At 39.6% G+C, this 27530-nt stretch overlaps 1 protein-coding gene across 1 annotated transcript in view; it reads right to left on the bottom strand.

Annotated features, from left to right (window-relative positions):
• HECW1 (HECT, C2 and WW domain containing E3 ubiquitin protein ligase 1) overlaps window positions 1-27530 on the bottom strand; it is a gene marked incomplete at its 5' end in the record, with an annotated part of 85786 nt that overhangs the window by 47443 nt on the left and 10813 nt on the right. Inside the window, 9 exon segments of the mRNA XM_009581443.1 lie at window positions 1331-1440; window positions 2332-2415; window positions 4398-4494; window positions 4699-4804; window positions 11201-11335; window positions 11960-12145; window positions 14979-15100; window positions 17788-17918; window positions 23096-23246. Of these exon segments, the coding sequence (XP_009579738.1) occupies window positions 1331-1440; window positions 2332-2415; window positions 4398-4494; window positions 4699-4804; window positions 11201-11335; window positions 11960-12145; window positions 14979-15100; window positions 17788-17918; window positions 23096-23246 (1122 nt within the window).

Raw genomic sequence — 27530 nt, forward strand, 5'->3', positions numbered from 1 at the left:
AAGACAATAAAAACAAGCCCTTTTATGAGAAATTTGGCAGAAAATCCTCCACAGGGAGGCAAAAAAAAAAAAAAAAAAAAAATCATATTTAGTGGGAGCACAAAGTATCATGGTTGCCAGGAAGGAAGGACATTACTAATTGTCTCTGCTGGTAAAACAGAAAGGCATATTTAGATGCAGTGCAAAGAGAACCCCTTGCAACACTTCTTTTCTTCTGTTAGACTTTTTTTCCCTCAGGGCATAAGAGAATGGGTGTTCTCATGGGCTATGTAACCAGTGCAGTTCTTCTAACATTCTCCTAAGTCATGTTCTCCCCAAATACTTAGATTTTTGTCTTGCAGGAGACTTGTTTATGACCTGTCCTGATGTAGAGGAGGCGAACTGTATTAACAATGGTGTTAAAACTCATTAATGAAAATAGGACATTCTGACAAAACACTGTCCTCCTATAGACAAAGGTTCAGCATTTAACTTCTTCACAGCAAAAAACCTTCCAACTTTCTACCGCCACCTCTGAGATTTGAATGTCTCTTGTCCATTAATTTTGTTTGAAACCAGATAATTTAAATGAATGTTTAAAAAGCTCAGCCAAAAATTGATTTCTTCAGATCACATTTCTGTCCATTCTCTCAAAATGGCCACTGGACACAGCCGTGCAATGAGACTGCGGTGGGGGTTGTATATGTTGGCAAAAGGGAGACATTAGCTCCTCAAATTTCTATAGCATAAACAATAACTACAGAGACATACCACAGCTGGAAATAACCTTCTCAGACAGCATGTCTTTCTGGAAAATATGTTTCCCGTCAAACCTAAGTTAATGGGCTCAACACGGGAGGTCAGACTAGATGATCAAGATGATCCCCTCAGGTCTTAAAATAGACGAGTCTTGGGAAGAAGAGAACTCTTTGGAACACCGAGTGGAGAAGACTGAACTTTACAGGAGTACTGGAAGTATTGCAACACACCTTTGATTTGGAAGCGGCTCTTTGCTCCCATCACATAACACGAATGTACTTCCATGTCAGTGAATTATGTTTGGAGTGTACCATTCTCTTATTCTAATCCTTTCCAACTATATAAAAAGCAGGAATACCTTCTTCCATATGGGCAATTTCTAATCTCTGTGCTTCATATACTGTTAACATTTCAACGGATACATAACAGCAATGGCAACTGAGCCAGCAAAAAAGCAGCTGGGGTCAGATTGGGAGTGGGCACTGGAATTAGCAGGCTGACAACTGATGCTGGCTCTGAATCTGCCCCTTTGTATTTATTAGGAGAATACTGCAAATGCAAGATTTTTTTATTATTTTCCTCATCCCCTTACCTGGAGAATTTTGGGGTGATGAACAGGGTGAGCAGCGAGGAGAGAAACTGTAACCAGGATGGAAGGCAGCCTGCAGTGGTATGTAGGACATAATATCCTCTTCAAAAAGGCTGCATGGAAAAAGTGATAGGGAGAGGTTTGGTTCACATTAATCACATGAAGGAATGTAAATACGCAGTATGGTGCAAGTCTGCTGTGGTCACAAGTTTGGGTACATCTTTGAACTCATGGATTCACAAAATTTACAAGTTTCCCAAATCAGGCATGGTCACCAGTAACAAAGAAGAACAAAATGAATTTTATTAGACATTTCGTGCTAACACAGTGCCTCAATCTACTGATGGAGACTAAAGATCTGAGGCTATGTAGTAAACAGGGACAACTTCAACACGTTAGAAGTGAGAAGCAAAGATACACACATCAGTCTCCCAGGTTCTTCGGTCATACATTTTCATATAGCTCAGCTCTTTGACCATTTGGATTAAGTTGATAGGAATAAATTGTAAACTTCTTGCATTAGGCAGTGCTATATACCATACCAAAACCACCTGGGTAATGCAATGTTTTCCATGTAAGACCGAAACAATAAAATAAGTCCTTATCTGCGCTAAACAAAAGTAGCTAGGACCTAAAGACCAAGCTCCCTGGTCCCAGTAAAAATTAAAGCCTTATCTACATTTAAAAAAAAAAAAAAAGGAAATAAGAATTTTTCCATTAAAAGGAAACATTTTGACCTGATGCTTTTTTATCTGCTACTTAATGGTAACAGCTGGGGGGGATGGAGTTTACTGCGCTGATGGAGGCTGCCTTCCAGGAAGTAAGAATTGACAGATATACTCTGTCTGAATTATTTTGGGTGACTATCAGTAACAATGAATCCTACTCTAATTACAAATGACCTGGAAGGTTTAACAAAATCGTTTCAATTATGCTGAGAAAGAGCCAGCCAGCTTCTCTGGTACCGTAAGTAATGACATTATGCTTCTGATCAAATTCATTACCTCAGCAGAATTACTAAATCTGCATCACAGGACAACTTTTCAAGCCCATGTGTACCCTCTGTCCGAATGTAATGGATCTTCTCCCTGAAACATGAACGATGTTATTGAGAAGAGAAGAAAGAAAAAGAAGAAGAAAACATGCCATTATCAAGGCATGAACTACACATAGAGTTGTTATTCTTTGGTATTTTGCCAGTTCCTGTTTCTCTCCTTACAAAAATGGCAAACATCTTAACTTCCTGATTCATTTTCTAATCTCACTAACAAACTTGCAAAAAAGAATCTATTTCTGATGCAAAAGCAAGAGATTTTATACCATATTTTAGAAAACAGAATGATTCTTAGTCCTCCAAGCTCATGTGCAGTGCTATAGGTAAGGTCACTGACAGACAGATTTTTTGTTCAAGGCTACAACTAATATACCACCTTTTGTTAACAGAATTTCACATAATACCACTTCCTTTACCTCTGTCAGTTCTATCTGGCAAATAACACACTAACATATACTTGATATTAATTGATCACACAGAGGTTATACAGTACATGTGTAAAATCATGCATTTTGTTGTTTAAATGAATGCTAATAAGGAGTGGGAAACATAGGATAGGATCCTGTCAGCAGATTAGGATCATGGAAGATACAGATCTACACCCCAATCTGTCAGTGTGTTTCTAAAGCATCGCAGTGTCCAAGAATATTTATTCTAGTATCAAGTCAAAGGATTCTACCTCAAGTCAAGGATGTGCTTTAGTACCTTGCTGGGTGGGGCTGCAATGTATTGCAGAATCAAGCCCTGTAGAAGATGGGCATTCGTCTCCTAGGAGTTTGCTTAATACCTGCTGTATGAGCATTAGACAGTAGCTTGGGATCACTCCTGACCTAAGGTATAATCAAAGCAATGACCTGGAGGCAAAAGGCTCAATATCCTGTTACAAATCCCATTACGCGCTGGCTAAGCTGTCTAGTCCCTATCACTAGTCAATTTTGTTCTCTGCTCAAAAGGAGATAAAAGCATCATCTGTTCTCTGAGAAATGAGAATTCTAATTACAGCTGAGAAAAAAAAATAGTCTGGAATAATTTGATGGTGAAGATAAAAATTTCTCAGTTACAGAAATGTACCTCTTGAATACTGGGAGCATTTTTCATTCTGTCTCCCTCATTTTATTTGAATGTATTAATTCCTCCAGGAAGGAAGTCTAATCCTTACACCCAAAGAACTCTTTGTCTGGCCCTCACAGGTAAACAACGAGTCAGTAAGGCTATCAGCAGGAAAAAAGCTCTTCCTTCCCTCCTTCACCAGTCCTGCAGACGCACTTTTTACTCCACAGTACAAACTAAATTCTTGGTTAAACTCTTAGCTGGTGCACACTGGCATTGCTGAGACTGACTAATGCCAGCTTAGGTTCTTGGCCAAAACAATTAATTTAACCTTTGGAATTAGAATGAGTTTAAATTGTACTGGCATTTGGTTCTGTTTTTTCTTTTTTTTTTTTAAACCTAATAGGAAAGGAATGGCATAAGAAAAAGAAAGACACAATTTAATTACTTTGGAAAGGACTACCATTAAGTCATAAGTGAGAAAGATTAAAGACAGGAGTACAATCTACTTCATAATGTTCCTATTTCTTTATAAAATCTAGGGTGACTACGTCCATGGCATGGGTGTAAATCCAACCATGAGGTAAAATCCTGGTTCTGCTGTAGTTTCTGGCGTTTTGCTGCTGACTTCCATCCAAACACAATTTTAACCCTAACTTCTGAAAAGCAAAGTGATAATTGTAGGTGAAGACAGAGTTTCTGCTATTCAGTATTAACTAATTCTAATACTTAGATATGTCACTATTTGCCCATAGTTATTTTGGTTCTTCTTACTTCTTGGGTGTCTGTGGAAAGTAACTATAGTAACTACAGAGATTCTGGTGGTCCACACCTACTCTTTAATGGTGACAGTTCCATATAGGGCCCAAGTTAATTTTTAGTACTACAATTACTAGAATATGTTTTCCCCCACCACAAGAAGCTCTTCTTGGAACTTTGTTTCAGCAGTCTGGAAAGAAGTGGTACCTGAGTGCATGGTTTCTGGCCAAGCTGGGCTGACGCTCCTGCAGCATCTCAAAAATGTTGGGTTGGCGTAGAAATGCGACAATCTTGTCATTGTAAGCTGGAAAAGGAAAAAAAAAATACAGAAGCTTTATTTACCATTGAGGGGGCCTGGTCACGTCACCGTGACTGTGCAGGGGCATGCTGACTGCACACTGCTAGTGGGACACAGGGCAATATCGATGCAGTGCATGTGGTTGATGAGAAGTTCTAAAAAGCATCTTTGTGAGCACTGCTTTGAAAAGAAAAGAGAAACTTGGCTTACCCAGAGGTAACGTCTCGTGATGGTGCTGGTTTCGAATAGCCGTTACGAGACTATTGCCTGGTCTGGTCAACAGAGTAACTCCTCTGTTTCGAGAGACTTCAGAGGCCTACAACATCAGAGGAAGGGGAAGAATGATCAAAACTAACCATCAGTACCACATCAGTCAGTAAAAGGGTTTCTCATCTTTACTTCTCTGACCTTCAGAATGGTCCATGACGCTGACTGACTGAAGGACAGAAAGCCTGCATGAAAATTATAGCTTTATACTCCAGCCAACTTAAAAAAGGCAGGTAATTCTGTTCTTCCAAATGGAGGGACATCATTATCCACAGCTATCACACCTCTTTGATGCTGCAGTGAAGGCACCAGAACCCAGAAGTAAATAAAATTAATAAAGCTATTGCAGTGATGGAGTTCTCTGGTTCAATGAAAATAAAATCCCTGTAATATCATACAGTCTCTTGTTCTACCATAACTGCATTTATTTCAAGTTTTTTACAGCAACGTTAATTTGAAAAAAGAAAAAAACCCACGACACTGCAACATGTTCACTCAGCGTTGTTGAAGCAAAATTTAATATTGGAAATAACATGAGGAAGGTATATCTATGTAGATGACAGGACAGAAAAGGGCTACTTCATCGCAAAAGGGGGTTGCCTAACTCGCATAACCAGAAATAGAAGTTGAATTGTATACACTGAAAAAAGAACATAATGCAAATAGCTGATAAAAAGAGTAGTAAGATGGAAATTTATCAATACTACTTAACTGAGGCACCTAAAGAATGCCACTGTCCTAAACGCAGTATCTAGTGAAGGGAATCATGTCATGAAGGCAGATACACTAAAAGGTGGGAAAACACTTAGGTATGAGGATATTAAAAGCCATACAATGAGGTCTGGCAATCTGTCTTCAGTAAGTCCTTACTTGCTGGGTAACTCTTTGGGGACTTGTGCAAGCTGAGGGGAACCCGTCTCTCTCGTATGTGTTCCTCCAGAATATGGCCACAGTGAAGCCAACAGAGGAGCACTGCTACAAAATCAGTGTCAGGACACCCTGAATCAGGACAAGATGCATTAGGAATTCCAATTACCATTCTACTGAGCTAATAGCTGCTCCTTTCTCACTGCACAAATTGTAGTACTTGGCAACTACTTCAGGAAGAAATTGCCCCTACTCCAATATTTTAAATGCTTAGCTCTGCATCTAAGCAAACGGTGCCAACCCATTTTCAGTGGTACGGCCAAATGCCAGGTCTTCCAACTGGATATAAATGAAAACCGAGAAGCTAAATGTGACTGGCAAGTTGCCTTTGGAGTACATAAAGCATAAAACATTTATATCTAACAAGATACCAGTCAATGCACTTGATACCTATCAATATATAGGTTAAACAATGAAAAATCTTAATGATTCTAGTTAAACATACTGTAATTGAAAACACAAACCTGCTGTGAAAGTGCACGGTGAACGTTTTGCTCCATCATTCAATTATGATTTGACTTGCACCCATTTTATATTGGTATGCATCTGCTGATTACAAGAGAGTCATCCCAGTGTCAGGGAGAACAATCAAGACCACAGTATTTAATGGACTGATGTGCTAACCTTGGTCCAACCCTTCTCACCTTTAAAAACAGGAAGAACTTTCAAGCAGATCATACACAATTCACTAAGTCCCTCTGTGCTGTGCTAAATCTTCCGCCTTTGTCTCCTCCTCACACACCCATGGGCCAACTGACACTGCAAGTTTAGCTCAGGCAGCTTTCGCCCTGTGACCCAGGCATCCACCATGTGGCCTTTATGGCATTCGCTCTATGCTATGGAAGAAGGAGGAAGCTTAGGTGCAAGAGGTGCCCTATAATCCACTGATACAGTGGGCATGAAGCCCTTCCGGGAACAGCCGTTTCTTGGGCTGTCTGTGGGCAGCACAGTCAAGATGACACACTGGCCTGCTATCGGTTGTGTTAGTGAGGATGTGTGGGACGGTGCTAAGGCATTGTGTTGTGCTCAGCTTCTCAACTTCCAGGCAGCTCTGGGTATCAGGTGAGGATGCCTCTTCCCCAGCTCCTTGTAGAACGGACTTGCATGGGAGCGCGGATGGTGGGTGAGCCTGTTTTTAAGGGTGGTCTCTGACTCATCCTTGACAAAGACAAATCCTACGCCCTTGTTGCTACACACGGATTTACTGACCAGAAGATAGGAAGGGGGAAAGGGAGGAGTAACAGAGGAATTAAACACCTGTTTAACTCCCACAAAAATCAGCACCAATTGGTATTTGCTCTTCGCTTGGGAACTGCATGGTACTTCTGCCCAGCCTGGGGCTGGATCCTCCCCTTGCTCATGTCACCTGATTTTTTTTTTTTTCCTGTTGGCTAGCTTTCCAGTGCTGCTGAGTTGTGTGCCTGAACATATTTCTCCTGAAGCAAGAATTCTGAAAGGAAATGTGTCTAGAGCCCGTGAAGAGAAACCTTCACTCCCCCCTTCCCTTCTTCCCAATTCTGGTTTAACAGCTAAAGCCATTTAGATTGTAAGAATCCAGTTCTGTACACACCTTAACATAATAAATTGCACACATTGTAATGCTGTACTTATCTTCATCACCATCATTAGGCATCACTAATGCTGTGTTTGGATCACGGTCTTTACATGTTTACACCTCTAAACAATTTTTCTCTGGCAACACAACAGGAAAATTCCCAGCGGTCTAATTAACTTCCATTTTGCTAACACTCCTCTTTCCAATCTTTTAGCTAATATAGTACAATTGATTGCTCCAATTCAGTGTCTAATCACAACCGCCTTGTCCACTTTAACTTTCTAATTGAATAATTTAATTTAGATTAGCACATTATTCTCTAATTAAAAAAACAACAGTGACCCCTCTAATGATTTAGTGACCTGGTTCATCTAGTCCAGGGTAATCTGACAGATTTATGGCAGGGTTTAACTGCTTTGCAATTGATACTGGGATGTTGCAACCAGAGTACAGAGTCCAAACTATCAGGGAGCCTTTCAATGATATAATACCCTTTTCCTGGGTTTTATATCACTGCTGGATTTGAGAGGCTCCTGCCTGTTTGAATCCTGCTACTTGCTTGTTGCGGTTTGGGTCAGTAAGGAGATTTATATACTGCTATATTCCAGTACCTCCTCTGCTTTTCTTGCTAACCAGAAACTCTTGCCTCTCCATTATGGATGCCTGCTTCTTTCTTCTTTTTGTCTGTAAAATGTCTACCCTGTAATCATACATGTTGATTTCCACTGCAGATGGAAAGCCCCTTAGAGGGAATGGAAAGTGCTTCTGACCTGTTCTGTTTATAGCAATGGCAGAAGGAAATGAAGCACTTAGTGACCTACGTTCTTTTAGTTACTGATGGCCAATACAGCTACCTGAACTTTTATTTCAAAAATCAGCTAACCAAAAGTAGCACCAACCACATTTTTCCTGTAAAAGATTGATATCCTTAAAGAAGTGCTTACTAAAGAATCTGTAGCATTTTTGTCAAATTTATACATAATACCATTTAGTATCAAGAATCTACTCAGGTGGACGTCAAAAGTTTTTACCGAGGTCCTTCATTTAGGAGAATGCTTCAATATGAAGAAAAGCATAAATATTACAGATTAATTTATGAAATGGATGCTTTCTTTCTTGGAAGACGGAAATGGAGTACTATTATATGCACAGGTAATTCTTTTAAAAACACAGCCCACCACATAGAAATTAAGGGAAAAAGGTCAGTTTTAATCTCCGTTTGGCCTGTTAATAGTTGGGGTAGGCCTTGAATAAAAGTACTTGGAAGCAACAGCCAGCTTTCTATAGAAACTGTGCAACTGCTATTTCTATTCTCTACTGAGAATGAATTTTAAATGCCATTAAAGCAAAGAAAACTGCCATATTTGAGAAAGCATATTTTTATGTTCCAATTTCACGAGGGAGTTTTAAAAGTACATTTGAAATACTAAAAATAAATTCTTTATTAGTATTGCAAGGTATTCTGTTCAACACCACAGATTATTAGGCAGGAATCAAGGCCACATTTTGATGAGCCAAAAGGAGTTAGAAGATTCATGGATCTTATGGAAGGGAGGGCAGGAGATCACCGTTTTTACTTCAACACCATAGCCTATTCACTGCACTGCCCCTGGCCAGGGAGCTCGGAAACTTGTTGGTGACTAAGACAAAACTGGCTTTTGCACTATGTTTTGGCCTGAAAGTAAGAAGAAATGGAGACCCAATGCCCACATAATCATTAGTTCCTCTGGTTAACTATTCTCACTGAATTTCAACCCTGCCTTATTTTGATTGAATTGGTTTGGCTTTTACTACCAAAACTACTAAAATTCCATTAATTTTCTAAGAATTCCAGACATTACATTTGCTTTTTTGTCCACTGTTGAGTACTGAGATCACCATTTCTTAGAACTATAATAATTTCTTTATGGTGACTCAGCTAAGAGCCATCGCTGAGTGTGTGAAGCTGGGGTATTTCTTTTTTCCCACTTTGGGCTCATCTGCCTATGATTTTTGTCTGTTCTTTCCTCAACTGATCACTCAGTGTCACAAAGTCCCTGGGAAGTCCACACGACACTCCGGCAACTCATTTTGGCAGTTGGGCAGGATGTCAGGTGTGTGCGCCAAGGCAGGGGGTAGTTTTTCCTCTCATTACCCTGGCTCTTTTCTATACCCTCTCTGGCACCCACAAGCAATCACAACTGAAGCTGCACTGTTCTGCTCTCCTTCAGGCTCATTTGACATCTGTACATAATGTTCAAAACTGGTGGTTGTCTTTCTTGGTCCTTCATACTGTCCTGGTGACAGAATCCAGAGGCCACACCACCTGCTCAGCAAAGAAACCAGCTAGACTGCAGACAGCTGACACACGGCCAGGACAAAGCCTCAAGCGTGTCCCTACAGACATGATTTATAGGACAAAACCACATCCAAATATACTTGGAAGAAATGGCATGGAACATGCGGCTCTTAATAAACGGGCTGAATCTTTTCCTTGTAAATGGTGGGCTTTTAGGCACTGATCCAAAATCCTTGAAAATCAATGGGAGTCCTTCCAGTGGAACAGCAGATACTTCCAGAGGGGAAGCTACTGACTGCGACGAGGGTCCAAGAAGCACTATGGGACCTGGGCCACCAAGACTGTGAGATGAAGGTGCCAGCACTGATGGCTCCCGAGACAGAACGCCCCGTTTCATTAGCTGATCATGCCAAATCAGTGGCCTCAATGAATAGTTTACAATTTCCCCAGAGAATCATTACTCAAAAGTATTCAATGCTTTTCGCTCCCTTCCCTGTACTTGATATTTTGGGTTTATCGCAAATTGTTCTTTGACAGCCTTGCCACCACTTGCAGAACCAAATGTATTTTTGGGCTAGGTCAGTGGTGTTTCTGTCCCTGAGCTGGTGAATTTGTAAGCAAGCCCCAGGCATGCATGGGCCCAAATATGAATCATCGTGCAGGTGACTTTCAGATTCACATCAGTAATTCAGTCACAATAGCAACACTAAACTGCAGGCTGTTGGCAGAGGGAAGTTGCTAAGTTGGTGGGAAAATATGATTGAAACAGAACCATTGATATACTTCCATCTTCAGAAAATACGTTGCCGTATTCACCCAAGATGGGGAAAACCTACCCAAGTTACTCATGCCTGGTCTGCCTTTGGTCCTGAAGTACTGACCTCACACCCTAGTCAGCTCCTCACCCCAACCCCATTTGGCAGTGGGAGGTGTTCAGACTGGTCCTGCTGCAATATGTTTTAATGTTAATTTCACAAGCATTTCTCCAGATGTTTTTCTGGAAGAGGAAGATCCTTTGGCCATAATTCATCTCTACTCCTTCAACCTTTACAAATCTTCACCTTCAATCTTTACAAATCTTCAACTGTATGGATTTGCTATATGAAGAATGTGATTGCTGGTACTTTTTCCTCCTTAAATCCGCAATACAAACCCAGGATTCATGCTTCTATCAATCCTACCAGTGGCCCTCAGTGATAAAAATCATCCCCATGAAACTTAGGAAACATGTTTAACGTGATTGAAAGCTAGGGAAGTAAACCTCAACACACATTACTACACTACTGCTAGGGAGTGTATCTGATCAGAGCAGTGTCACAGTGGGGAATGAAGAAACATGTGAGGCTGCTGAAGTATCAGGTTATAAAAATAATGAATGACTTGACTTTACTAAAGCAAGACTAGGATGTCAAATATGGATTCTTCTTTGAAAATCTATTTTGTCATCATTTCACTTTGGTTAGTTTTAATTGTTTATTACTTTATTCTGAAAACTGTCAAAATATAAACCTTTATTACCAGCAAGCTCTGAGACAAACCCTTCAGAAAGAAAAAAACCCCCTTATTTCCTTTGGAAGATAAAAATCCACAACACAGTCTGTTTAAATGCATTGCAAAGATAAGAAGTGTTTTTAATTCTACAGAAGATTGCTGTCAAAAGTAACTATTGATACCAGCACAGTTACCTCTCCAGCACTGTAGCTACGAAGTCGCTGAAGATGTTGCCTGTGAGTCAGGTGATTAGGCAGACGACCATTCTGCAGTGGGATCCTGGGATCTATGAAAGTGGTAGCACGGCTATTGTGGTCAACGAAGAAAGACTAAAACACAAAGGAACAATGTTTTTTTTGTAAGAAGACTGCCGACACTGTGATGGTATTGTGGGATCATAAAGTGAAAACCACTGGCAATTGTGTGTCAGAAATACCCTGTTTAGGTACAGTCCATGGAAGATATCTGCAAACGACAGGATTTTCTTAGTCAAAGCTAGAATAGCTCTTAGAAAATACCTGAAACTATGTAGGTCAAAATCACGTGTAATGGCCATGAAGTAAAAAAGACAGAAGAGAATAAAATTACTGGGGAACACTGCTTTAGCGTATTTGGTGGTTCCAGAAGTCACTCAGCAAAGCTTCATTGGAGGCAGAGACACTAAGCCAAATTTTGCAGTCATGACAGACCTAAACTCTGGCTTAAACTTTTTTGTTAGTCCAATGCTGCCTTGGCTATGGTGTGATATTCCACAGAAAGCTAGAGGGTCACCACTATGCTTCAAAACATTTGTTCTTGAAGCTTTTTTCTGCTTCTAAAATAACTCTGCTTGCTGCTTGTATTGTTTAAACCAAACCTTCACCAATTTTGAGTCAAGAAGGAAGGAACCTTTAGTAATCGTGTAGCCTGATGTGCTGTGTTAAACAAGTGATTAGTTTTGTTGGCACTCTCACCTTGCCCTGCTGGTCAGTTTTTATCTCCCAGCCACGAGGAAGCTCCAGACGGGTATCAGCAAACATGTTGATAAAATTTACCAGGTCTCTATTGTGCTGATAGCGCTCAAAATTACGAGCATCTCTACGGATCTTCAGAATCATATGCTTCAAGCAGGTACTGTTAGTGAAGACTCGATAGGCACTCTATGAGACGGAAAACAGAAATGAGGAAAACCAGTTCTGATGTCAAAAAAACGTATTTGGTTATTTCATGGGACCTATGCCCAAAGAACTGAAATAAATCCTGTTAGAGTCAAGAATCATTTCCATCTCATTGTTTGATTTGAATGACTACTTTACATGAACACCTAGAATTAAGAAATACAATCTAGAAAGTGAAACATCCCACACATTATGCACGATTAGCTTGTGCATAAACTGCCTTTCTAATGCACTTCAAAAAGATGGTCAGCTAAAACACCACACACTCAAGATGCATGTAGTTGTGCCTATTTCATTGCTTCTGTTGGTCAACAGAAACACTGCTTGTGTGACTGGATGATGTCAGAGAGATGCAAAGACGGCTGTGAACATGTATTTATGCTATAATTCAAATTAAGATGCATGCGATAGGATTCACGAACTTAAGAGGCCTCCAGTGCAGACGTCTACATTTAAGCTTGCTACCTTATTTATGGTCACTTTATAGCCACAGGACAGCAACAGACACTTTCAATTGCCTATTTTTGGAAGATATGAATCGTTTCCTGGAACTGAATATTTGTTTCTGCAATGACTATAAAGCATGTCAGATGGAGACATTTTCATGAGTCAGATGAACGCCACTCCTCAGGCAGCTAGTTGTATCTCACAATGGGCATTAAATACACCTCTTAGAGGAACATGCCGTGATGCAGTTCTGAGTGAGTTAGTGCTGATCTGTTTGCAGAACAGGCCAAAGTGAACTGTATTTGTTGCCACAGGGTATTCAGTGATAGAGCACCACAAAATACACTTGTGGTGACAACACTTTTTCTCATCCACAGGCTACTCTTGGGATCTTTTACTTCAGGGAAAAAGCTTCTCAGGACAGGGTAGGAAACTTAACAAAAAAGTCTGCAACCCTTCTGAACATTTCACTAGAGAGAAAATGAGTGCATTAGTTCTGCTGGTCAGCCCAAAGGATTTAATTACTCACTAGAGTAATAAAGGATCAATGGAGGACTCGCATCTCCCGTGAAGTGAGCCCCAGTGTGTGCACCTGTAATCTGTCCAGAGAATCTGACCCAACAGCTTTGAATTCTCAATTTCTGTGTACTTTTAATGCATTTTAACCACTATAATGCAATAAAACACTTAAAAGTATTATCTTTTTTATGTAAGGATTTATTGTGGTGGTAGCGCTGAGAAGAGAATAGTCCCTGCAGCACAGGGTCCCTAATTATGGCAAGGGTTGGTAAATGTTATGAAATCACAGAGATATGATCTCTGCCCTGAAGATATGACCTGGTTATAACCCAGAAAAGCTTCATGGTCACAAATTGCTAAGATCCCAGCCTAATCCATGACAGTGTGTGATCAATGATTGTCTGAGTATCTCTTAGATGCACTAGGGAAACAAAAAATGTAATGTAGTTTTATCCCTCCATGGAAATAAAATATCTGAAAAATGAGAGCCTTTCCCTTTTAATTCTAACTGCTGGATAATATTTTCCAGTTGCAACTTCATTGGCATAATTAATAGCTTGAAATTTTAATAGAGGCTTGCGGTTAAAATATTACAACCGTGTTAAGCCAAAAGTTACGTGGGCCATTATTTCTGTACAAGTGGAATCTGTAGGACCATTTGACAGAGGTTTCAATAGATTATTCTGCCTCTCATATCAGAGACAACTTTATAAGCTCAAACTGAAGGCCTCTCTTGGCTTTTTTTATTTCAGTGAGAAATAAAATTGGGATTCAGTCTCTTGTGAGCTGTTCCTTACACCACTATGCAATTGGTTGCTCATTTTGCAAACAACTATGCCAAATGAAAACGATATTGCTCCAAGCTATAAATCGTCATATATCACCCTGTCAATGGAAAAAGTTATGTGCACTCCATAACCTAGTTCAGGTAATGTCAGATGAGTTAATATATCCCTTCCTCTACAGGATTTCATGGGCAATAATCTCTGGCAGACGTTTGGAGATGGACAGCTGGCTTCAACCCACAAAGCACCACAGCCTAAACTTGATGTCTGTAGTTAGCTGAAGACCTGTGCTGAGGCAACTCCTGAAGTGTTTTAATTTCTTTTCCTTTCAAAAAGAAAGGTCATCCCTACCCAGAAATGGATGACTTTCCAGATATTCAGCAGTCATGTGTGGATGCCTAGCTGAACTATTCAAGACATGGAAAACTAGGACTGCATCTCCTTGTGAGGTTTCTCTATCTGCTTCCTCCTGGTTGACGTATCATTAGATTTTTTCCACTTTACACCAGGTTTGCAAGAAAACATGCAGATTTATTGCACTAATGGAAAAAAAAAAGTTATTTGAATTTTGAAAATTCATTTTCATTCTTGTTTTTTCCAAAATAGCTACACTGACTCAAGTAAGTATTTCTTTCACTACATTATGCCTACCTGCTTCTTGGGAGTGCAAACTGCATGACTTAATAATTTTTTCCCTCTATTTCCCTGAGACTTGGTGGTATCTGAGTAAGATTTCTCAGGAACATGGCTTGAAAGGCAACAAAGTCACTCCCTGCAGCAACAGACAACAGAATCAACCAAGCTGAAACAAGGGTTCCTGCTTATTCTGGAAGGATAACATTAACGAGCTTCTCTGTACCAGGGAATTCCTCGTGTAAGGCAGAATCCCAGCAAGAGTCTCCTTGGAGCAGCCTGCCTGTCCCCAACCTGGTCTGGTGCTCAGAAAGATAACTGAGCCACAAGTCATGCAATTCGAATTCACTATGCATTCTCCCGTAAAGCCTGGAGTGCAGCATTTGGATTCAGAAATCAGTAGTGTGAAACCGCAAATCATAATTACTCACATAGTTTGCATGCAGCACAGTGAAGAACTCGGGATTGGTGATGAACTTCACAGCTGGAGACTGCAGCAACAAGGTGATTTTTTGAGAATTCACAGGAGAAAGGGAACCTTCCCTCCTAATCTCTGGACAAAAAAAAGGCAGCAAAATCTTATTAATGTAGTGGCAAGCGCAGTCTATTATTTAACCTTTAATGCAAAAGTGACAGTATAAAAAAGTCACCATCCCGCCCAATGCACCTATCTTCTTTGTGTTTCCAAGACAAGCCTGCTAGCAAACTGGTAGATGTTCTCCTTACGGGTAGTGGTGCAGCGCTTACAGTAGCAGGGCAGGAGCTGGATGGTTTTCTGTACTGTATCTTATAAAACTCTGTGTCATATCTACTGCTGTCTCTAAATATCAATGTGACCACAACAGTTTTTACCAGCTGATGGTTTGGTTCAATACTGTCACCCAGGTCCTGACTGGTTCCCCCCACTGCTGATTTTAGGAAGATCTGATTTCCAAATCCAGCCCAAGGGGTTCACCAGCAGAAAGCATTTGGTAGCAAGACTGGGTTAAGGAAGCCCCCTGCTCAGCCACTCACATCCATGTTAATGTTGCAAAGTATCATCCTTTACTTATAATTGCATTATTTTTGGCAAGTCCATGGTTTTGGGGACTTGCATGGTAAAGAAAACAAAAACAGACACAAAGGGCTTATTTTCAATCTGTATCAACTCATGAAACACAGGAGCAGAACTGACCATTTAAGAATGTAAACTCTGTAGAGGTGGGGAACTCCTTGACCTTCTACAGCCACCAGAAAAGTGCTTCCTACCATGGAATTATCATTTGAGTGTGCAGTTCTGGCGTTTTCAAATACAAGCCGACTTCTATTTGCAGTCCAAGGAAATTGGATGCAGACATCATCAACAGAATAAATACAGATTCCCATTTTTTTCTTATCAACTATCACTTTTCTTTTTTCTTCCTGCTAGACACATCATATTATTCTATCCACTTAAAACTGTAGACCGGATCCATCGCTGGAGCTAAATTGATTTATATCGGCTTAGAATCTGGATTAATGGTGCCTAAATTGTATTCCTTCTGACATTTTTAATTTAAATTAAAAGGCAAATCGCAAATGTATCATACTGCAGCTTTCTCTTATTCTGGTGTGGTTCACGTGACCTTTGATCTTTTAATTCTTGTCATTTTATACAATATTGACTTTTTCTCCTAAAAGCAAAGCAATTATCTATAGCAGAAACCATTTCCTAATCACTTAAGAAGACATACATTATACTCATTAGCTCTTCGGGGTTAAAACAAAAAAGTAAATGTTACATAATAAACTGACCTAAATACTTACTGGTAGCAATTCCTATTAAATTACTATTTTATTACGTAGGTTATGATAGTAAATGATTATACATATTACAAGTAATGACTACATTACTTATAATTTAAATACTAATAATACAATGTGTACCTCATTTCCATTTCAGCTGCTAACAGAGAGGACTGGGTTCTCCCTATAGCATCCAGTGTAGGTAAAAGGATCCCATAAATTGCAATACAAAGGATTGCAAAGAAGCTTTGAATATCAAACATTAAACAGTCTTGGTCAAAATTGATTTTCAAGCTAAACACACCTAATGGATCAGGAAAACAGACAGGCAAAATCGAGTATTTTTCTAAACTTAAAAAAAAAAAAAATTAAGTTCACTATTTCTCTGCGTAATGCTTCCTATTCAACATGGAACATCAAGAAAATTCAAGCAGGCATTCTGTTGGCAGCAGGGTTCTTCCCCTTTGCCAATGCTATTTACAGAGGGATGGCAAAAGGATGGCAAGAAGTCAGATTTACTTCCAGCAGACAGCATAGAACATAACGTTAGGTGGAGGTGAGAATGATCCAAAGGAAGAGAACTGGCCGTTCATTTTGGTGGTGCAAGTTCTCAAACAAAGCAGACAGCTATTTTTGAGTAGTGGGCACAAGCCCGATTACTGGTGTTTCTTACCTGAAACAAACACTTAGGCTATGGTTTCACAAATGTTTTAAGAAAATATGACTATGACTACCACCAAAAGACTACCACCAACAGCTCCCTGCCCATCCCATCCTGCCCTGGGTACACATTCTCCTCTTCTTTGTAGTCACACTCATTCTTGTCATCTAATGAGCCAGTTGAAAGAACCAATCCGGCTGTAAACAACATTAAGTACAAGAAACAAGGTTATTTTTCAGACAGATCAGTTCTCTGCTCTGGTGTGGTGTGCTGTCACATGAGTTAGTAATGAGCAAAAAGACAGCTATGCCTCCTTCAGTGGCAGCCCACACTTAGATCAGCTCATAGCTATCACAAAACTGCAGCTTTAAAAATAGAAGTATTTCATACTTGATGCGAGGGCCACTGCAGGTGTGACCACATAGGTAAATGTGGCAGCACAGAAGCCATGCCCAGAGAGGATAAACTGCAATGCCCCAAGATCAAAAACACACTGCAGCAAAAATAAGACAGTGTTGTTTTTGCAACTACTGAGCTGAATAAAAACCAGATGCCTTTTCCATTTTAATTTCAAATAGCCTTTTACTAAAGTAAAAATGCTTTGTCTGTCTTAGTAGTTGTTAAAAAAGAACTGAGGCCCTTTTTATCTAGCTTTGTACCTGTAACTTCAAGTCTAAACCTCTTTTCTTTTAATTAGCTTTTGCACCCTGGTATAATGAAGTTCCAGTCCCCCATGAAAAAGCAGATTTCCCCAGAACTGAATGCCATCAGTGAGTGGCACTGAACGTGCCACTCAGTAGCTTTTTTCCCCATACCTGAGCTTGGCTGGGAAGGCTCTGCCTCAGAGTCACTTCCTCCTCCAGTAGGAACTCTCTCCACCCTGTTGTTTACAACAGCATCGTCTTCAGTCCGCTCTGTTGCAATAGTTCGCTGGATATTTTGGTATCTACATACATTCAGAGAAAGAAAACAACATGCTTTAGTTAACAGAAGAGCTTTCTGGTGCTTTCTACCTTAACAATCAGAACTGATTTTGAATTATTCCAATACTCATATCTTCGGCATATGACAGAGTAAGAGCACACCCGACTCTTCTCCTTCAACTGATGAAGCTACTCACACTTGGGCCAACCACTACTCTGCAAATATGGCATTTTGCACTGACTAACAGATAGCTACAGAGGGTGCAAAGCAAGGAAGACTCAAAGGTCAAATTTAGACAGGTATTTAGGCTACAGGTTGCTACTAGGCTTCCCTTTAAAATATCTGGATGTCTGGAACCTAAAACTACTGGTGGATCATGGTTCCCCCTCTCATTTAGTCTTATGGTAGCATAACCAATGAAATAAGGATCAACCCTGTGATGCATTAAGTACCCTTCAGTCTTTCTTATTACAATATTGGATGCACATGCTCAACTCTAAAAAGGTAAAGGCTATTAAGAGTGTTCACAAAACATTTATTACAATACTGCATGGCCAGCAGTTCAGAACACTTCCATTTTGTTAGGCAGTATGGAATGTAAACTAGTAGGTAGTGTGACCTCAAAGGGCTACAATCTAATTGATATGACAGCCACAGAAAAGTAGAATAGGATGTAACACATGAGCTGAGTGAACAGCGTGAGGACACAAGCGTTACATCCATTTTTGGAAATCAGTGGGATTGGGCATTTAGCTTGGGTGGTGACTACTTGTAGAACAAGGAATAGGAAACAATGTAGAGATAAGCAAACAACAGTGAGGAGGATGACAGAAGAAAATTCTGAATAAAAACCTGAAAATGCCTTATTAAAAAAAATGATGTCATTTCCATACTAATCATGGAACTAATTGCCACATTAGTTGATGTCAATGGGACTGATCACTGTCTTAGGGATGAGCCCAATCCTAAATACTTTACCGTGCCAGGAACAAAGTATATACCTGGCTGTGGGAATAACCTGGAGTGTTTTGAATTCTCACTACACAAAACAAATTCTAGTTAAGTTGTTCACTCACATAGACAGATGAATAAGATGAGAGATCAAGATGTCTTTGGTTCTTCTGGCAAGCTATGAACATGTCTTATATATTGAATAAGAAAATATATTTTATATACAGAGAGAGAAGGAAAACAGAAAGAAAGCATAAGGAGAAAGAGAAAGAAAGAAGCAGAAAGAGAAAGAAAAGGAAAGAAAACAGGCTCTCTTAATTATTTTAATTCACTTTTACTCCACCCCAATATTTTTAATCCTTATTTCTGGATTGCATTTCCATATGTATATAAAACAGGATGGCTTTACTGCCTGCATTTAATCTGATCCAGCATTGTTTGTCTCTCATTTTCCTGACTTACACTCTTTTTTCTTTCCTCAGCTCAAGTTCTGACTTACAAATTTTACTTACTTTCTCTTTCTTTATTTGTTAATACACACTTTATTCCAAATTAAAATTTAGTCAGGAATTAGTTCTTCAAAGTGACACAGGATCATTAAAGACACACAGTTAGGATTTGGCTTTTACATCTCTCAACAGACATCACCTCCAGTAGCTCACTGCAACCCAATCTTGGGCAGAAGGGCTGGAGATAATTAAGAAAAATAATTGAAGTTTTAATAGATTTATGCTAAACGTTCACAGTACTATGTGTGTCCCCCAGTATTCAAAGTCATTTCAAGCTACATTAAGTGTATATTTTGACAGCTCAATAAATAGCATCTCCAGAAGTTTTTTAAAAAATTGGGGATTCTGTGTTTAAGTAAACATTCATCTTTCAAAGGAAACTCTGATAGCAGGTTTTGCAACAGCATGAATTTACTGCAGTTTTAAACCTTCAATTTTAGACCCACATTTTACATTTTTATTCACTTGACTGCAGGCAATTGAATGAACTTTCCATTCCAGTACTGAAAGAGTTTTACAACACCCACACGCAACAGAAAGGGAAAAAGAAAAAGTTGTTCATATAATCAAGGGATATAAGCACACATATAAAAAAACCTTGTCGCTTCAATTTAATTAGATGGTAGAAAATCCCTATTGGCAAACCTTAAAGAGTAACACTAGCTGTATGCCAACAAAAGGCTACACTTTTCTTTTGGGTTTCAATACTATAAAATCATCTTATATAAATACCAGAAAATGCCAAAGTAATTGGAGAAAACATTGAAAGTGCAAAAGTTATGGGAATGCCTCTGGAAATTTCAGTCTTCTTTCAAAGTGATTTGTAAAAGAAATGGAGTTTTAGAAATACCACACTGTGGCTGTCTTAACTATTACAGTTATAATTTCTTATGTTACTTATTACCTTTTAAACTGGTGCAAAGACAAGTCTAGATATACATATGCTGCAAAGCATCTTTCCAACAGAGCTTGAAAAATGAGGGCTGTTATCGACTTTGCTAACAAGAGAGCAAGTCAGGTAGTCTTGCAGAAAACGAGCAAGAGTCTTTTAAATAAGAAGTATAGATGTCTCTTTGGAGTTTGCCCAGCACCTGGATTCCAGTTTTGCATTCCCTGTATCCTCAAGTGGCTAGTATAGCTAATGGGAAGCTTGGAGCACAGAAGGAAAGCAGGACTAGGCTCAATCACAGCTAAGGGGTTTTTTTCAAGCTGAATTTCCAAAGCTTTGTGGTTTTGGCTGGGCTGGAAATACCAAGCTTCCTTGTAATATTTTCGTCTTTCCATTCCCTTTCACAAACGAAACCAGGAAGCTGAAAAGTGAGTAGATTGGTTTAAAAATAAAAGTCGCCAAGTTTTTTCAAACTGCTAAGTGATTTTGAGTCCAAATTTTGTTTGAGGTTAGAGCAAAAGTTCAGGCTGCTGCTAATTCTATCAGCAAGGTCTATGTTTGCTGATGCCTCACCTAAAATGATTCTCAGGTGTGTTTGCTGAAGAACATTTCAAATAATGAAGTTTGAAATACAACAAAACAGTATTTCTAAAACGAGTGCTTAAAACAAAGCCTGATCCTCCACAGTGCTGATAATAACCATTTATGAGAAGTGGTTTTCCTCACAATCCTGAAATCCGGAGACATGAAATATTTGAAATTAGCTTTAGGACAACAATAATTTTAAAAATTGTAACAGCCAGGTTGAAAATACAGAAATGACTTGCCACTGGACAAACGCTCAGAGATTCGGTATGAATCTCTTTTACTGGAATCTTAGGAAATGTTCCCAAACTTGGGAACAATAGGAGACCTCCGTATTCGACTTCTCAAATCAATAGAGATCTTTGGCAGAGAGTAGAGAATCATGAGCTTTTTTCCTCTGTCCCAAGAAGCCATGACAGTTCATGTTTAATAAGTTGCAAAGTGCTTAGTGTCCAATGGGACTCGGGTAAGGAGAGATATGCCACTGCTGAAAACCCTCTATACTTCTCACTTTGTAATTGGATATGTGAACACTAAAAATAGAGAGATTCAAAGAATGTCAGTCCTATTAACTGTCAATTCCCAACCCAAACCAGTGATAATCAAGTCATAACCAAGAAAGCCAGGCAGCCTACATGAAAACATGGAATAATAAAGTTCGAAGCAAGGAGGTCACAAAGACAATGCCTACCCTTCAGTTTCTACTGAGATAACTGGTTTAATGATTAACCTGCATTAACTAACAGAATGGTAAATTCCTACGCAGACTTTCACAAGCACTTATTCCTTTCCTGGTTGTGCTGCACCTACATGAGTTCAACCTCAAAAAAAAAAACCAAACCCAAAACTGATGTATGTCCACAATAGATAACTTGCTTAAATGGCAGCCAAATAGTCTGAGCTTTGACATGTCCCAAATCTCTCTTAAAGACAAATGCTAAATGGCAGAGAAGTCATGTAAATCCCTTGAAAGCATCTACATTAAATATTCACTTTCTTTAGGGTTTTTTTTAATATTAACATGGTAGCCCCACACATTCTGAGGAAAGCTATAATGAAAACTAAAAATACTGAGCAGGTTTTTTCACCTCTGCAAGATATAACACATGTTGTGAAATGTCATCCAACATAATGAATTTTGGTGAAAAAAAGGAGAAATTCTTCAAGAGTGTGTTGATGGTATCAACTTACGTTGCAAAATAACCACTTTAAGAAGGCTAGTTTTCTCTTCACAAGTGACATCAACTTTCTAGTCATCATTCAGGGCTCAGTTCTCTTTACACACAGTAACTCCCAAACTATTCTGCACTCTGAAAAGAGTACTTTGAAACTCTGCATCCTTCTCTCAGCTGCAGATCTTTCTCTTAGCACAGAAAAAAAGACCAAAAAACTTTTGTGGCATTTTGCATGCTATGATTAGAATATAATTTCAGTTTTGCTTGTCTTTTTCTAGAAACCATACCATTACAGTAAGCAGGGAATTTTAAAAAACCCTTTTCTGAAGTAAAAAGGGAGGATTTTTGACGAACTGTATATTTTTTCTCTTTCCTCTTAAATTCAGTCCGAAAAGCAAGCGTGAGAAGGAAATGATACACAAATATATGTGCGGACTAGTCAAACAAAGGGAAAATGTGCACCATGTTAAGAGATATCTCAGCCAGCTCAGAATGAACTGACAGATTTACAGGGCCCAATGCAAAACTAAATAGATCTGTCTACGTCTAGAAATGTGTACAGTCCTATTAGAGCAGTGCTCTGTCCTGGAAAAGGAGACAGACCTTTCATCAAGGCCTAATTAGCTTGAGCAGAAAAATGCCACACTGATATGGCAACACTATTTCAATAACAGTCAGCTCAGAAACCTTGGCAGCGTAGCAGTAGATGCTGACCCATCGATACCACTCTTACAGTTAAACAGCAAAAGTGACTCCATCTTTTGGAAGAACACTCCCTTCTCTTCTGGCAGTCATTTCAAAGAAGTTTTCCAAAAGCCTCTTCTTGCTGTTTGAAACGTTTTGCAACATCTTTCACTCAACAGCGCTTCTCATGCGGGCAAGTTTGGGTACCCAACACCCACAGCAGGCACACCAGCAGGCTGAAAGACATCAGCAGCAGGGACAGGAACGTGTACATTGGACTTGGACAAGGAGGAAAGATAAATCCTTAGGGAGCCAATGCGATGCACTGGGGAAGGAAGGAAGCCACTGGAGCAATGTGGAAAAAAGGGAGTGCAGATCTCAAGTGAATATAGGTGCAAGTGCTCACCGCCGGTTCAGCTGCTCCATTTGCTGGATGGAGCCAGACCTGTGGATCCCGTCTGGTGTTGCTGCAGCTGTGGGGCGCTGCCACGTAGTGGTTCGGTTGACATGATCAACGTAGAATACCCTCCCGTGGCTGTCTATCCGAGCTTCCCAATCTAGGGTTGGAAAAAAAGGAAGGGGTGATGCTGTCAGTGTGATGCCTTCCAGAAAACCTAAATGCAGGAAATAGATATACACACACATACATAGACACAGACAGGGTATGTACACACAAGAGATACTATATATATCCTACATGCGTGCAATATATATTATGTGGGTATATTCAAAGTATACATTCAAAATGTGTATATATACTATGTGCTTGTCTATATATATGTATCTGCAATATATGCATATACATAAACATTTCACACAGAGCACATAAGTAGCCTATGGAATTCACTACCCTAGACTATGAAAAACAAGTGACATACTGGCTACATTTTTTAAAGGGCTGGATAATTTTACTATTAGTAATACTAATTGGCTGGATTCACTGCAGGTCAGAATAGCCATATAGAACCGACCCTTAATAGAAAATTGAAATAATATCCCATGTTTTCTTTTTTGTTATGTTTCAAAACAAACATGTTTCATTTCTCTCTTTTTTATAAAGTGGCTTCGAAGGATACCATACAGCAACTAAAGGCTCCCCTGAAAACCAATCACAGCCTGGTTGGACATATCCTTAGAAATCTCTGTAAACAGATGAGTATCATAAATCTATTGCTCTGATGAATGCTAACTAGATTGAAAGTTTGCAGCATAATATCGAGCCTTCCATCACTACCTGTTTCCTACTAATGTTTAAGTTGTCCCATGATTGAAAACTAAAAGTTATTTGGTATATGATGGCTTGTGGAAAATGGTAATGTTGATAAAAAAAGTGTTTGGAACAGGAGAAATTCAGAAGTGAGTTAGCTAGCAAAGCCACATATCAAATTGGTTGGAATGTATGGAGCAGTGGATATAAATTAGACTTGCTAGCTTCGTATTTCTACATGATCCATCAGCTGATGACATATCCATGTAAATACATGCACATACTTTCTAAATGGGTTTATATACAAACCTCACTCACATTCACACACAAATCCACATACGGTGATTAACTTGGGGGGCAAACACTTCCTCTTATTCCCATACTCTTACCATGATACCCTCCTCCCTGATGAGTCCTCTCCTTCTATGGTTTTCCATGATCAAATTCAGGATCAGATGGGTTTCATACTTTATGTATTTTATCTCCTACTCTTTAAAAGTAGGATTGAAATTGTACCTCTTCCTGCTGTGTCTGGAAACCTATCCTTCATGACCAGTTCCCATCCCCTGAATGCTAGCCCTGGCTAAACTCAGTTGCCATACCTGGGCTGGTCCCAGACAAGTGTAGGCTGTCTTAAGTCTATGGCTGGCTGCCCCTGACACGTTAATCCCACAAAACTTAAAAGATGGGCACTGGGAGTCCTTGGAGGAATTTTCTGTAAGACTCCAAAACAACAAGAGCCATATACACATACATAATCTCTTTCAAAGCTGACTGTAAGTACCTCAGTCCTTATTGACACAAAACCTATAGTCACACCACAGGTACACACACAGTGTCTCACTGTGAACATCACTATACATTTTTAAGGAGAGAACTCTCTCTTCCTCCGACCAGGTAAAGTTTCCCAAGGATATTGTAGCTGTTTCAAGAACAAGATCACAGCTTTGTGAAAACAATGTCTAAAACATAAGACAGTGAAAAACAGCACATTAAGTACAACAGATGCACATTGAAGGAAACCATACTGACACATAAGGCAGGCCAAAGGCCAGACCCTTGCTAAGCATGCTGTCACTGGTGGCAGGTGTACCACCGTGGGTGGGGAATGGTCCTTCTGGAGCTATGCATTATCTGCAATATCCTCAAGGAAATAATCTTGGCCAGATCAAAGGTGACATGATGTACCTTAACATCATGAAGATCTTCGTTTTCCTTGCTGTTGTCTGGCAAAGGACAAATCCTAGCCCTCACCCCACACTATTCTAGTATACATGTAACACGTTGAGAATAATAAAGGTCAATGGATAATTAGAAGCTTGTAGGCAATGCTGTAGATCCACGCTCTAGACAGCCTACAGAAGACACCAACCGGTCATATTGGTCTGAAGCCTGCTGATGGACACTTAGTAAGAATAATACTACCCAATTACACAGTCAAATAAGGGTTTCTCATAATCTCATAAACCCTGTGCACTACTGGCTCTAGAGGCTATGTTGCAGTGTCTCTCTAATTATACGCAACTCAGAGTTCCTAAGCTCCTAAGCGTAATACTTAGAAATCTAGGACCAACGAAACTTGTCCAGAGCTTGGAGGTCACAGTGAAAACATCAGGTCAGGATCATGCAGACTGGATTACAACTTCAGGAAGGCTATTTCTCTTGGATGTATCAGACATCCAGCAGCAGTATGTACAGATATGAACTACACCTGTATTCATTGCTTTATGGGTTTATACACCTGAAACCATAGGCTGACACTTGCATTGGCATGCTAAAATATTAGGAACTGTGTGTCCCATGGCTTTTGAGAAACCTGTAGCAGTACTGTTCCTTGCAACAGCATTACTAATCAGCTGAATAACTCTTCTTTTCATCACCCAGGAAGGTTGTCAGAGGGTGGCAGGTGCTGATACTTTTGTTGTACACAGGTGGCAGGTGCACTTTCTACCTTCCCACAAGACAACGTGTAAGTCACACAAGTCACTGAAGCTGCATATGATACCAGATTTATGGACAGATGGATGGATACCTGCATAGAGAGACGAACAGGCTGACAGGTGAACTGACAGACAGAACTCTGCTTATGAGCTGTGCTCAAGTCCCTTCATGCTACTTCAGGGGCATAGGTAATCTAGGAAGCAGCCAAATCTCCTCAGGGTCTTTTGTTAGTTTTTCAGGCAAAATAAGACTGTGACTAAAACAGAGACTAACCTCCATCTAACCTTCACAGTAAGAGCATGCTGGAGCACAGGCTGGGGATGGGACAGTACTGGTTCTGTTTTAGAGCGATCCCCCTCCATCAAGCGAGTCATATTTCACAGCAGCCTCTGAAACTGCTTTGATTTATACCAGAAGACGCAACTTTTTCTGGCAGGACCATAATCCTGGCGGGGTAAAGTAAATACGCTGTCTTTTTCTTTCTGAGCCCAGCCACACCTTCAGCAAAGAGCAGCTCTGAACTGGGCACATGTATTTTTCTTGGCTTCAGTTCTGTAGGGTTTCCAGCAGTACTAGCAAACACACGCATAATAAGGGGTGACTATTAACGCCGTCATGAGGCTGTACAAACTCTGCAAATCTTCTGTCAATCTTGTATAGGCCTTAACATTCAGACAGGTCATTATGACATTCCTACATAAATAATGAATCTGTTCTACCTTACTTTCCTAAATAAAACTGCCTGAAATTAAATTTCCTCCCCGAGACCAACTGTTGTGGGGATATGATGAAACAAAGTTATTCAGAAAACTATTCAAAAGAGAAAGAAGACTGTCCAGAAGATTCTCCATGACCAAAGTAAAACCAGTCAATGCTGAACTTGCAGCACTGGCAAATTATCTCCAACTCTACTTATGGAGAGAAGCTAATGCTGCATGTGAGAAATAAACCAGGTTTGATCATATAACTCAGGTTTAAAATATAAAGTTTCTTCCTTTCACGTGATTGCAGAACTATTTATCTAGGATTAAGAGGCATTAAAGGCACTGAGATAGTGATACTGAAAGCTAGAAGAAGAAACATTTCTAGATTAAGGCTATAGTTTTCATTTCGCAATTACCTTAGAATTTCATGGAGAGTTTTTGGAAACAGGCTTCCTAGGTGATGTTATCCAATTCAACTTTTTTCCTCCCAAAATTAACTTAGTACAGCCTATTCCTATTAAGATCAATATATTTAAGCTCACAGTTTCAGCCTTTATTGTAAAAATGATGTTATATGAAAACGCTAAAATAAAATCCTACAAAGGGATATCACTTCTGTACTGTATCGTCACACATTGCATTTCATGTCCTTAAACCCTGTTGTGAAAACACTTGTGAAAACCAGTGGTAGAAATACTTGCCTTTTGAGGATAATTATAAGAAAGAGGAAAAATGTATTAAATTGGTGATGGAAGAATATGGAACAGATTCATAGTATGTTTTGTTTACCTGAGCTGGTGTCACTGTCCTATCATTAAGTCATCTAATGGGGAATGTGCTCTGTTCACAAAGTGTTGAGGTAAGAGTGGGAGGAAGAGAAATATTTGCCTGTTACAGAGGTAACCGTTCCCATTTCATCATTCACTGGCAAGCCACAGTGGGACTCTAATAAGACTTCATTGGGCTAAAGGCATTTGAATCATTCATGC

The sequence above is a fragment of the Fulmarus glacialis genome, unplaced genomic scaffold (assembly GCF_000690835.1).
Source record: "Fulmarus glacialis isolate BGI_N327 unplaced genomic scaffold, ASM69083v1 scaffold4757, whole genome shotgun sequence".
Classification (NCBI taxonomy): Eukaryota; Metazoa; Chordata; class Aves; order Procellariiformes; family Procellariidae; genus Fulmarus; species Fulmarus glacialis.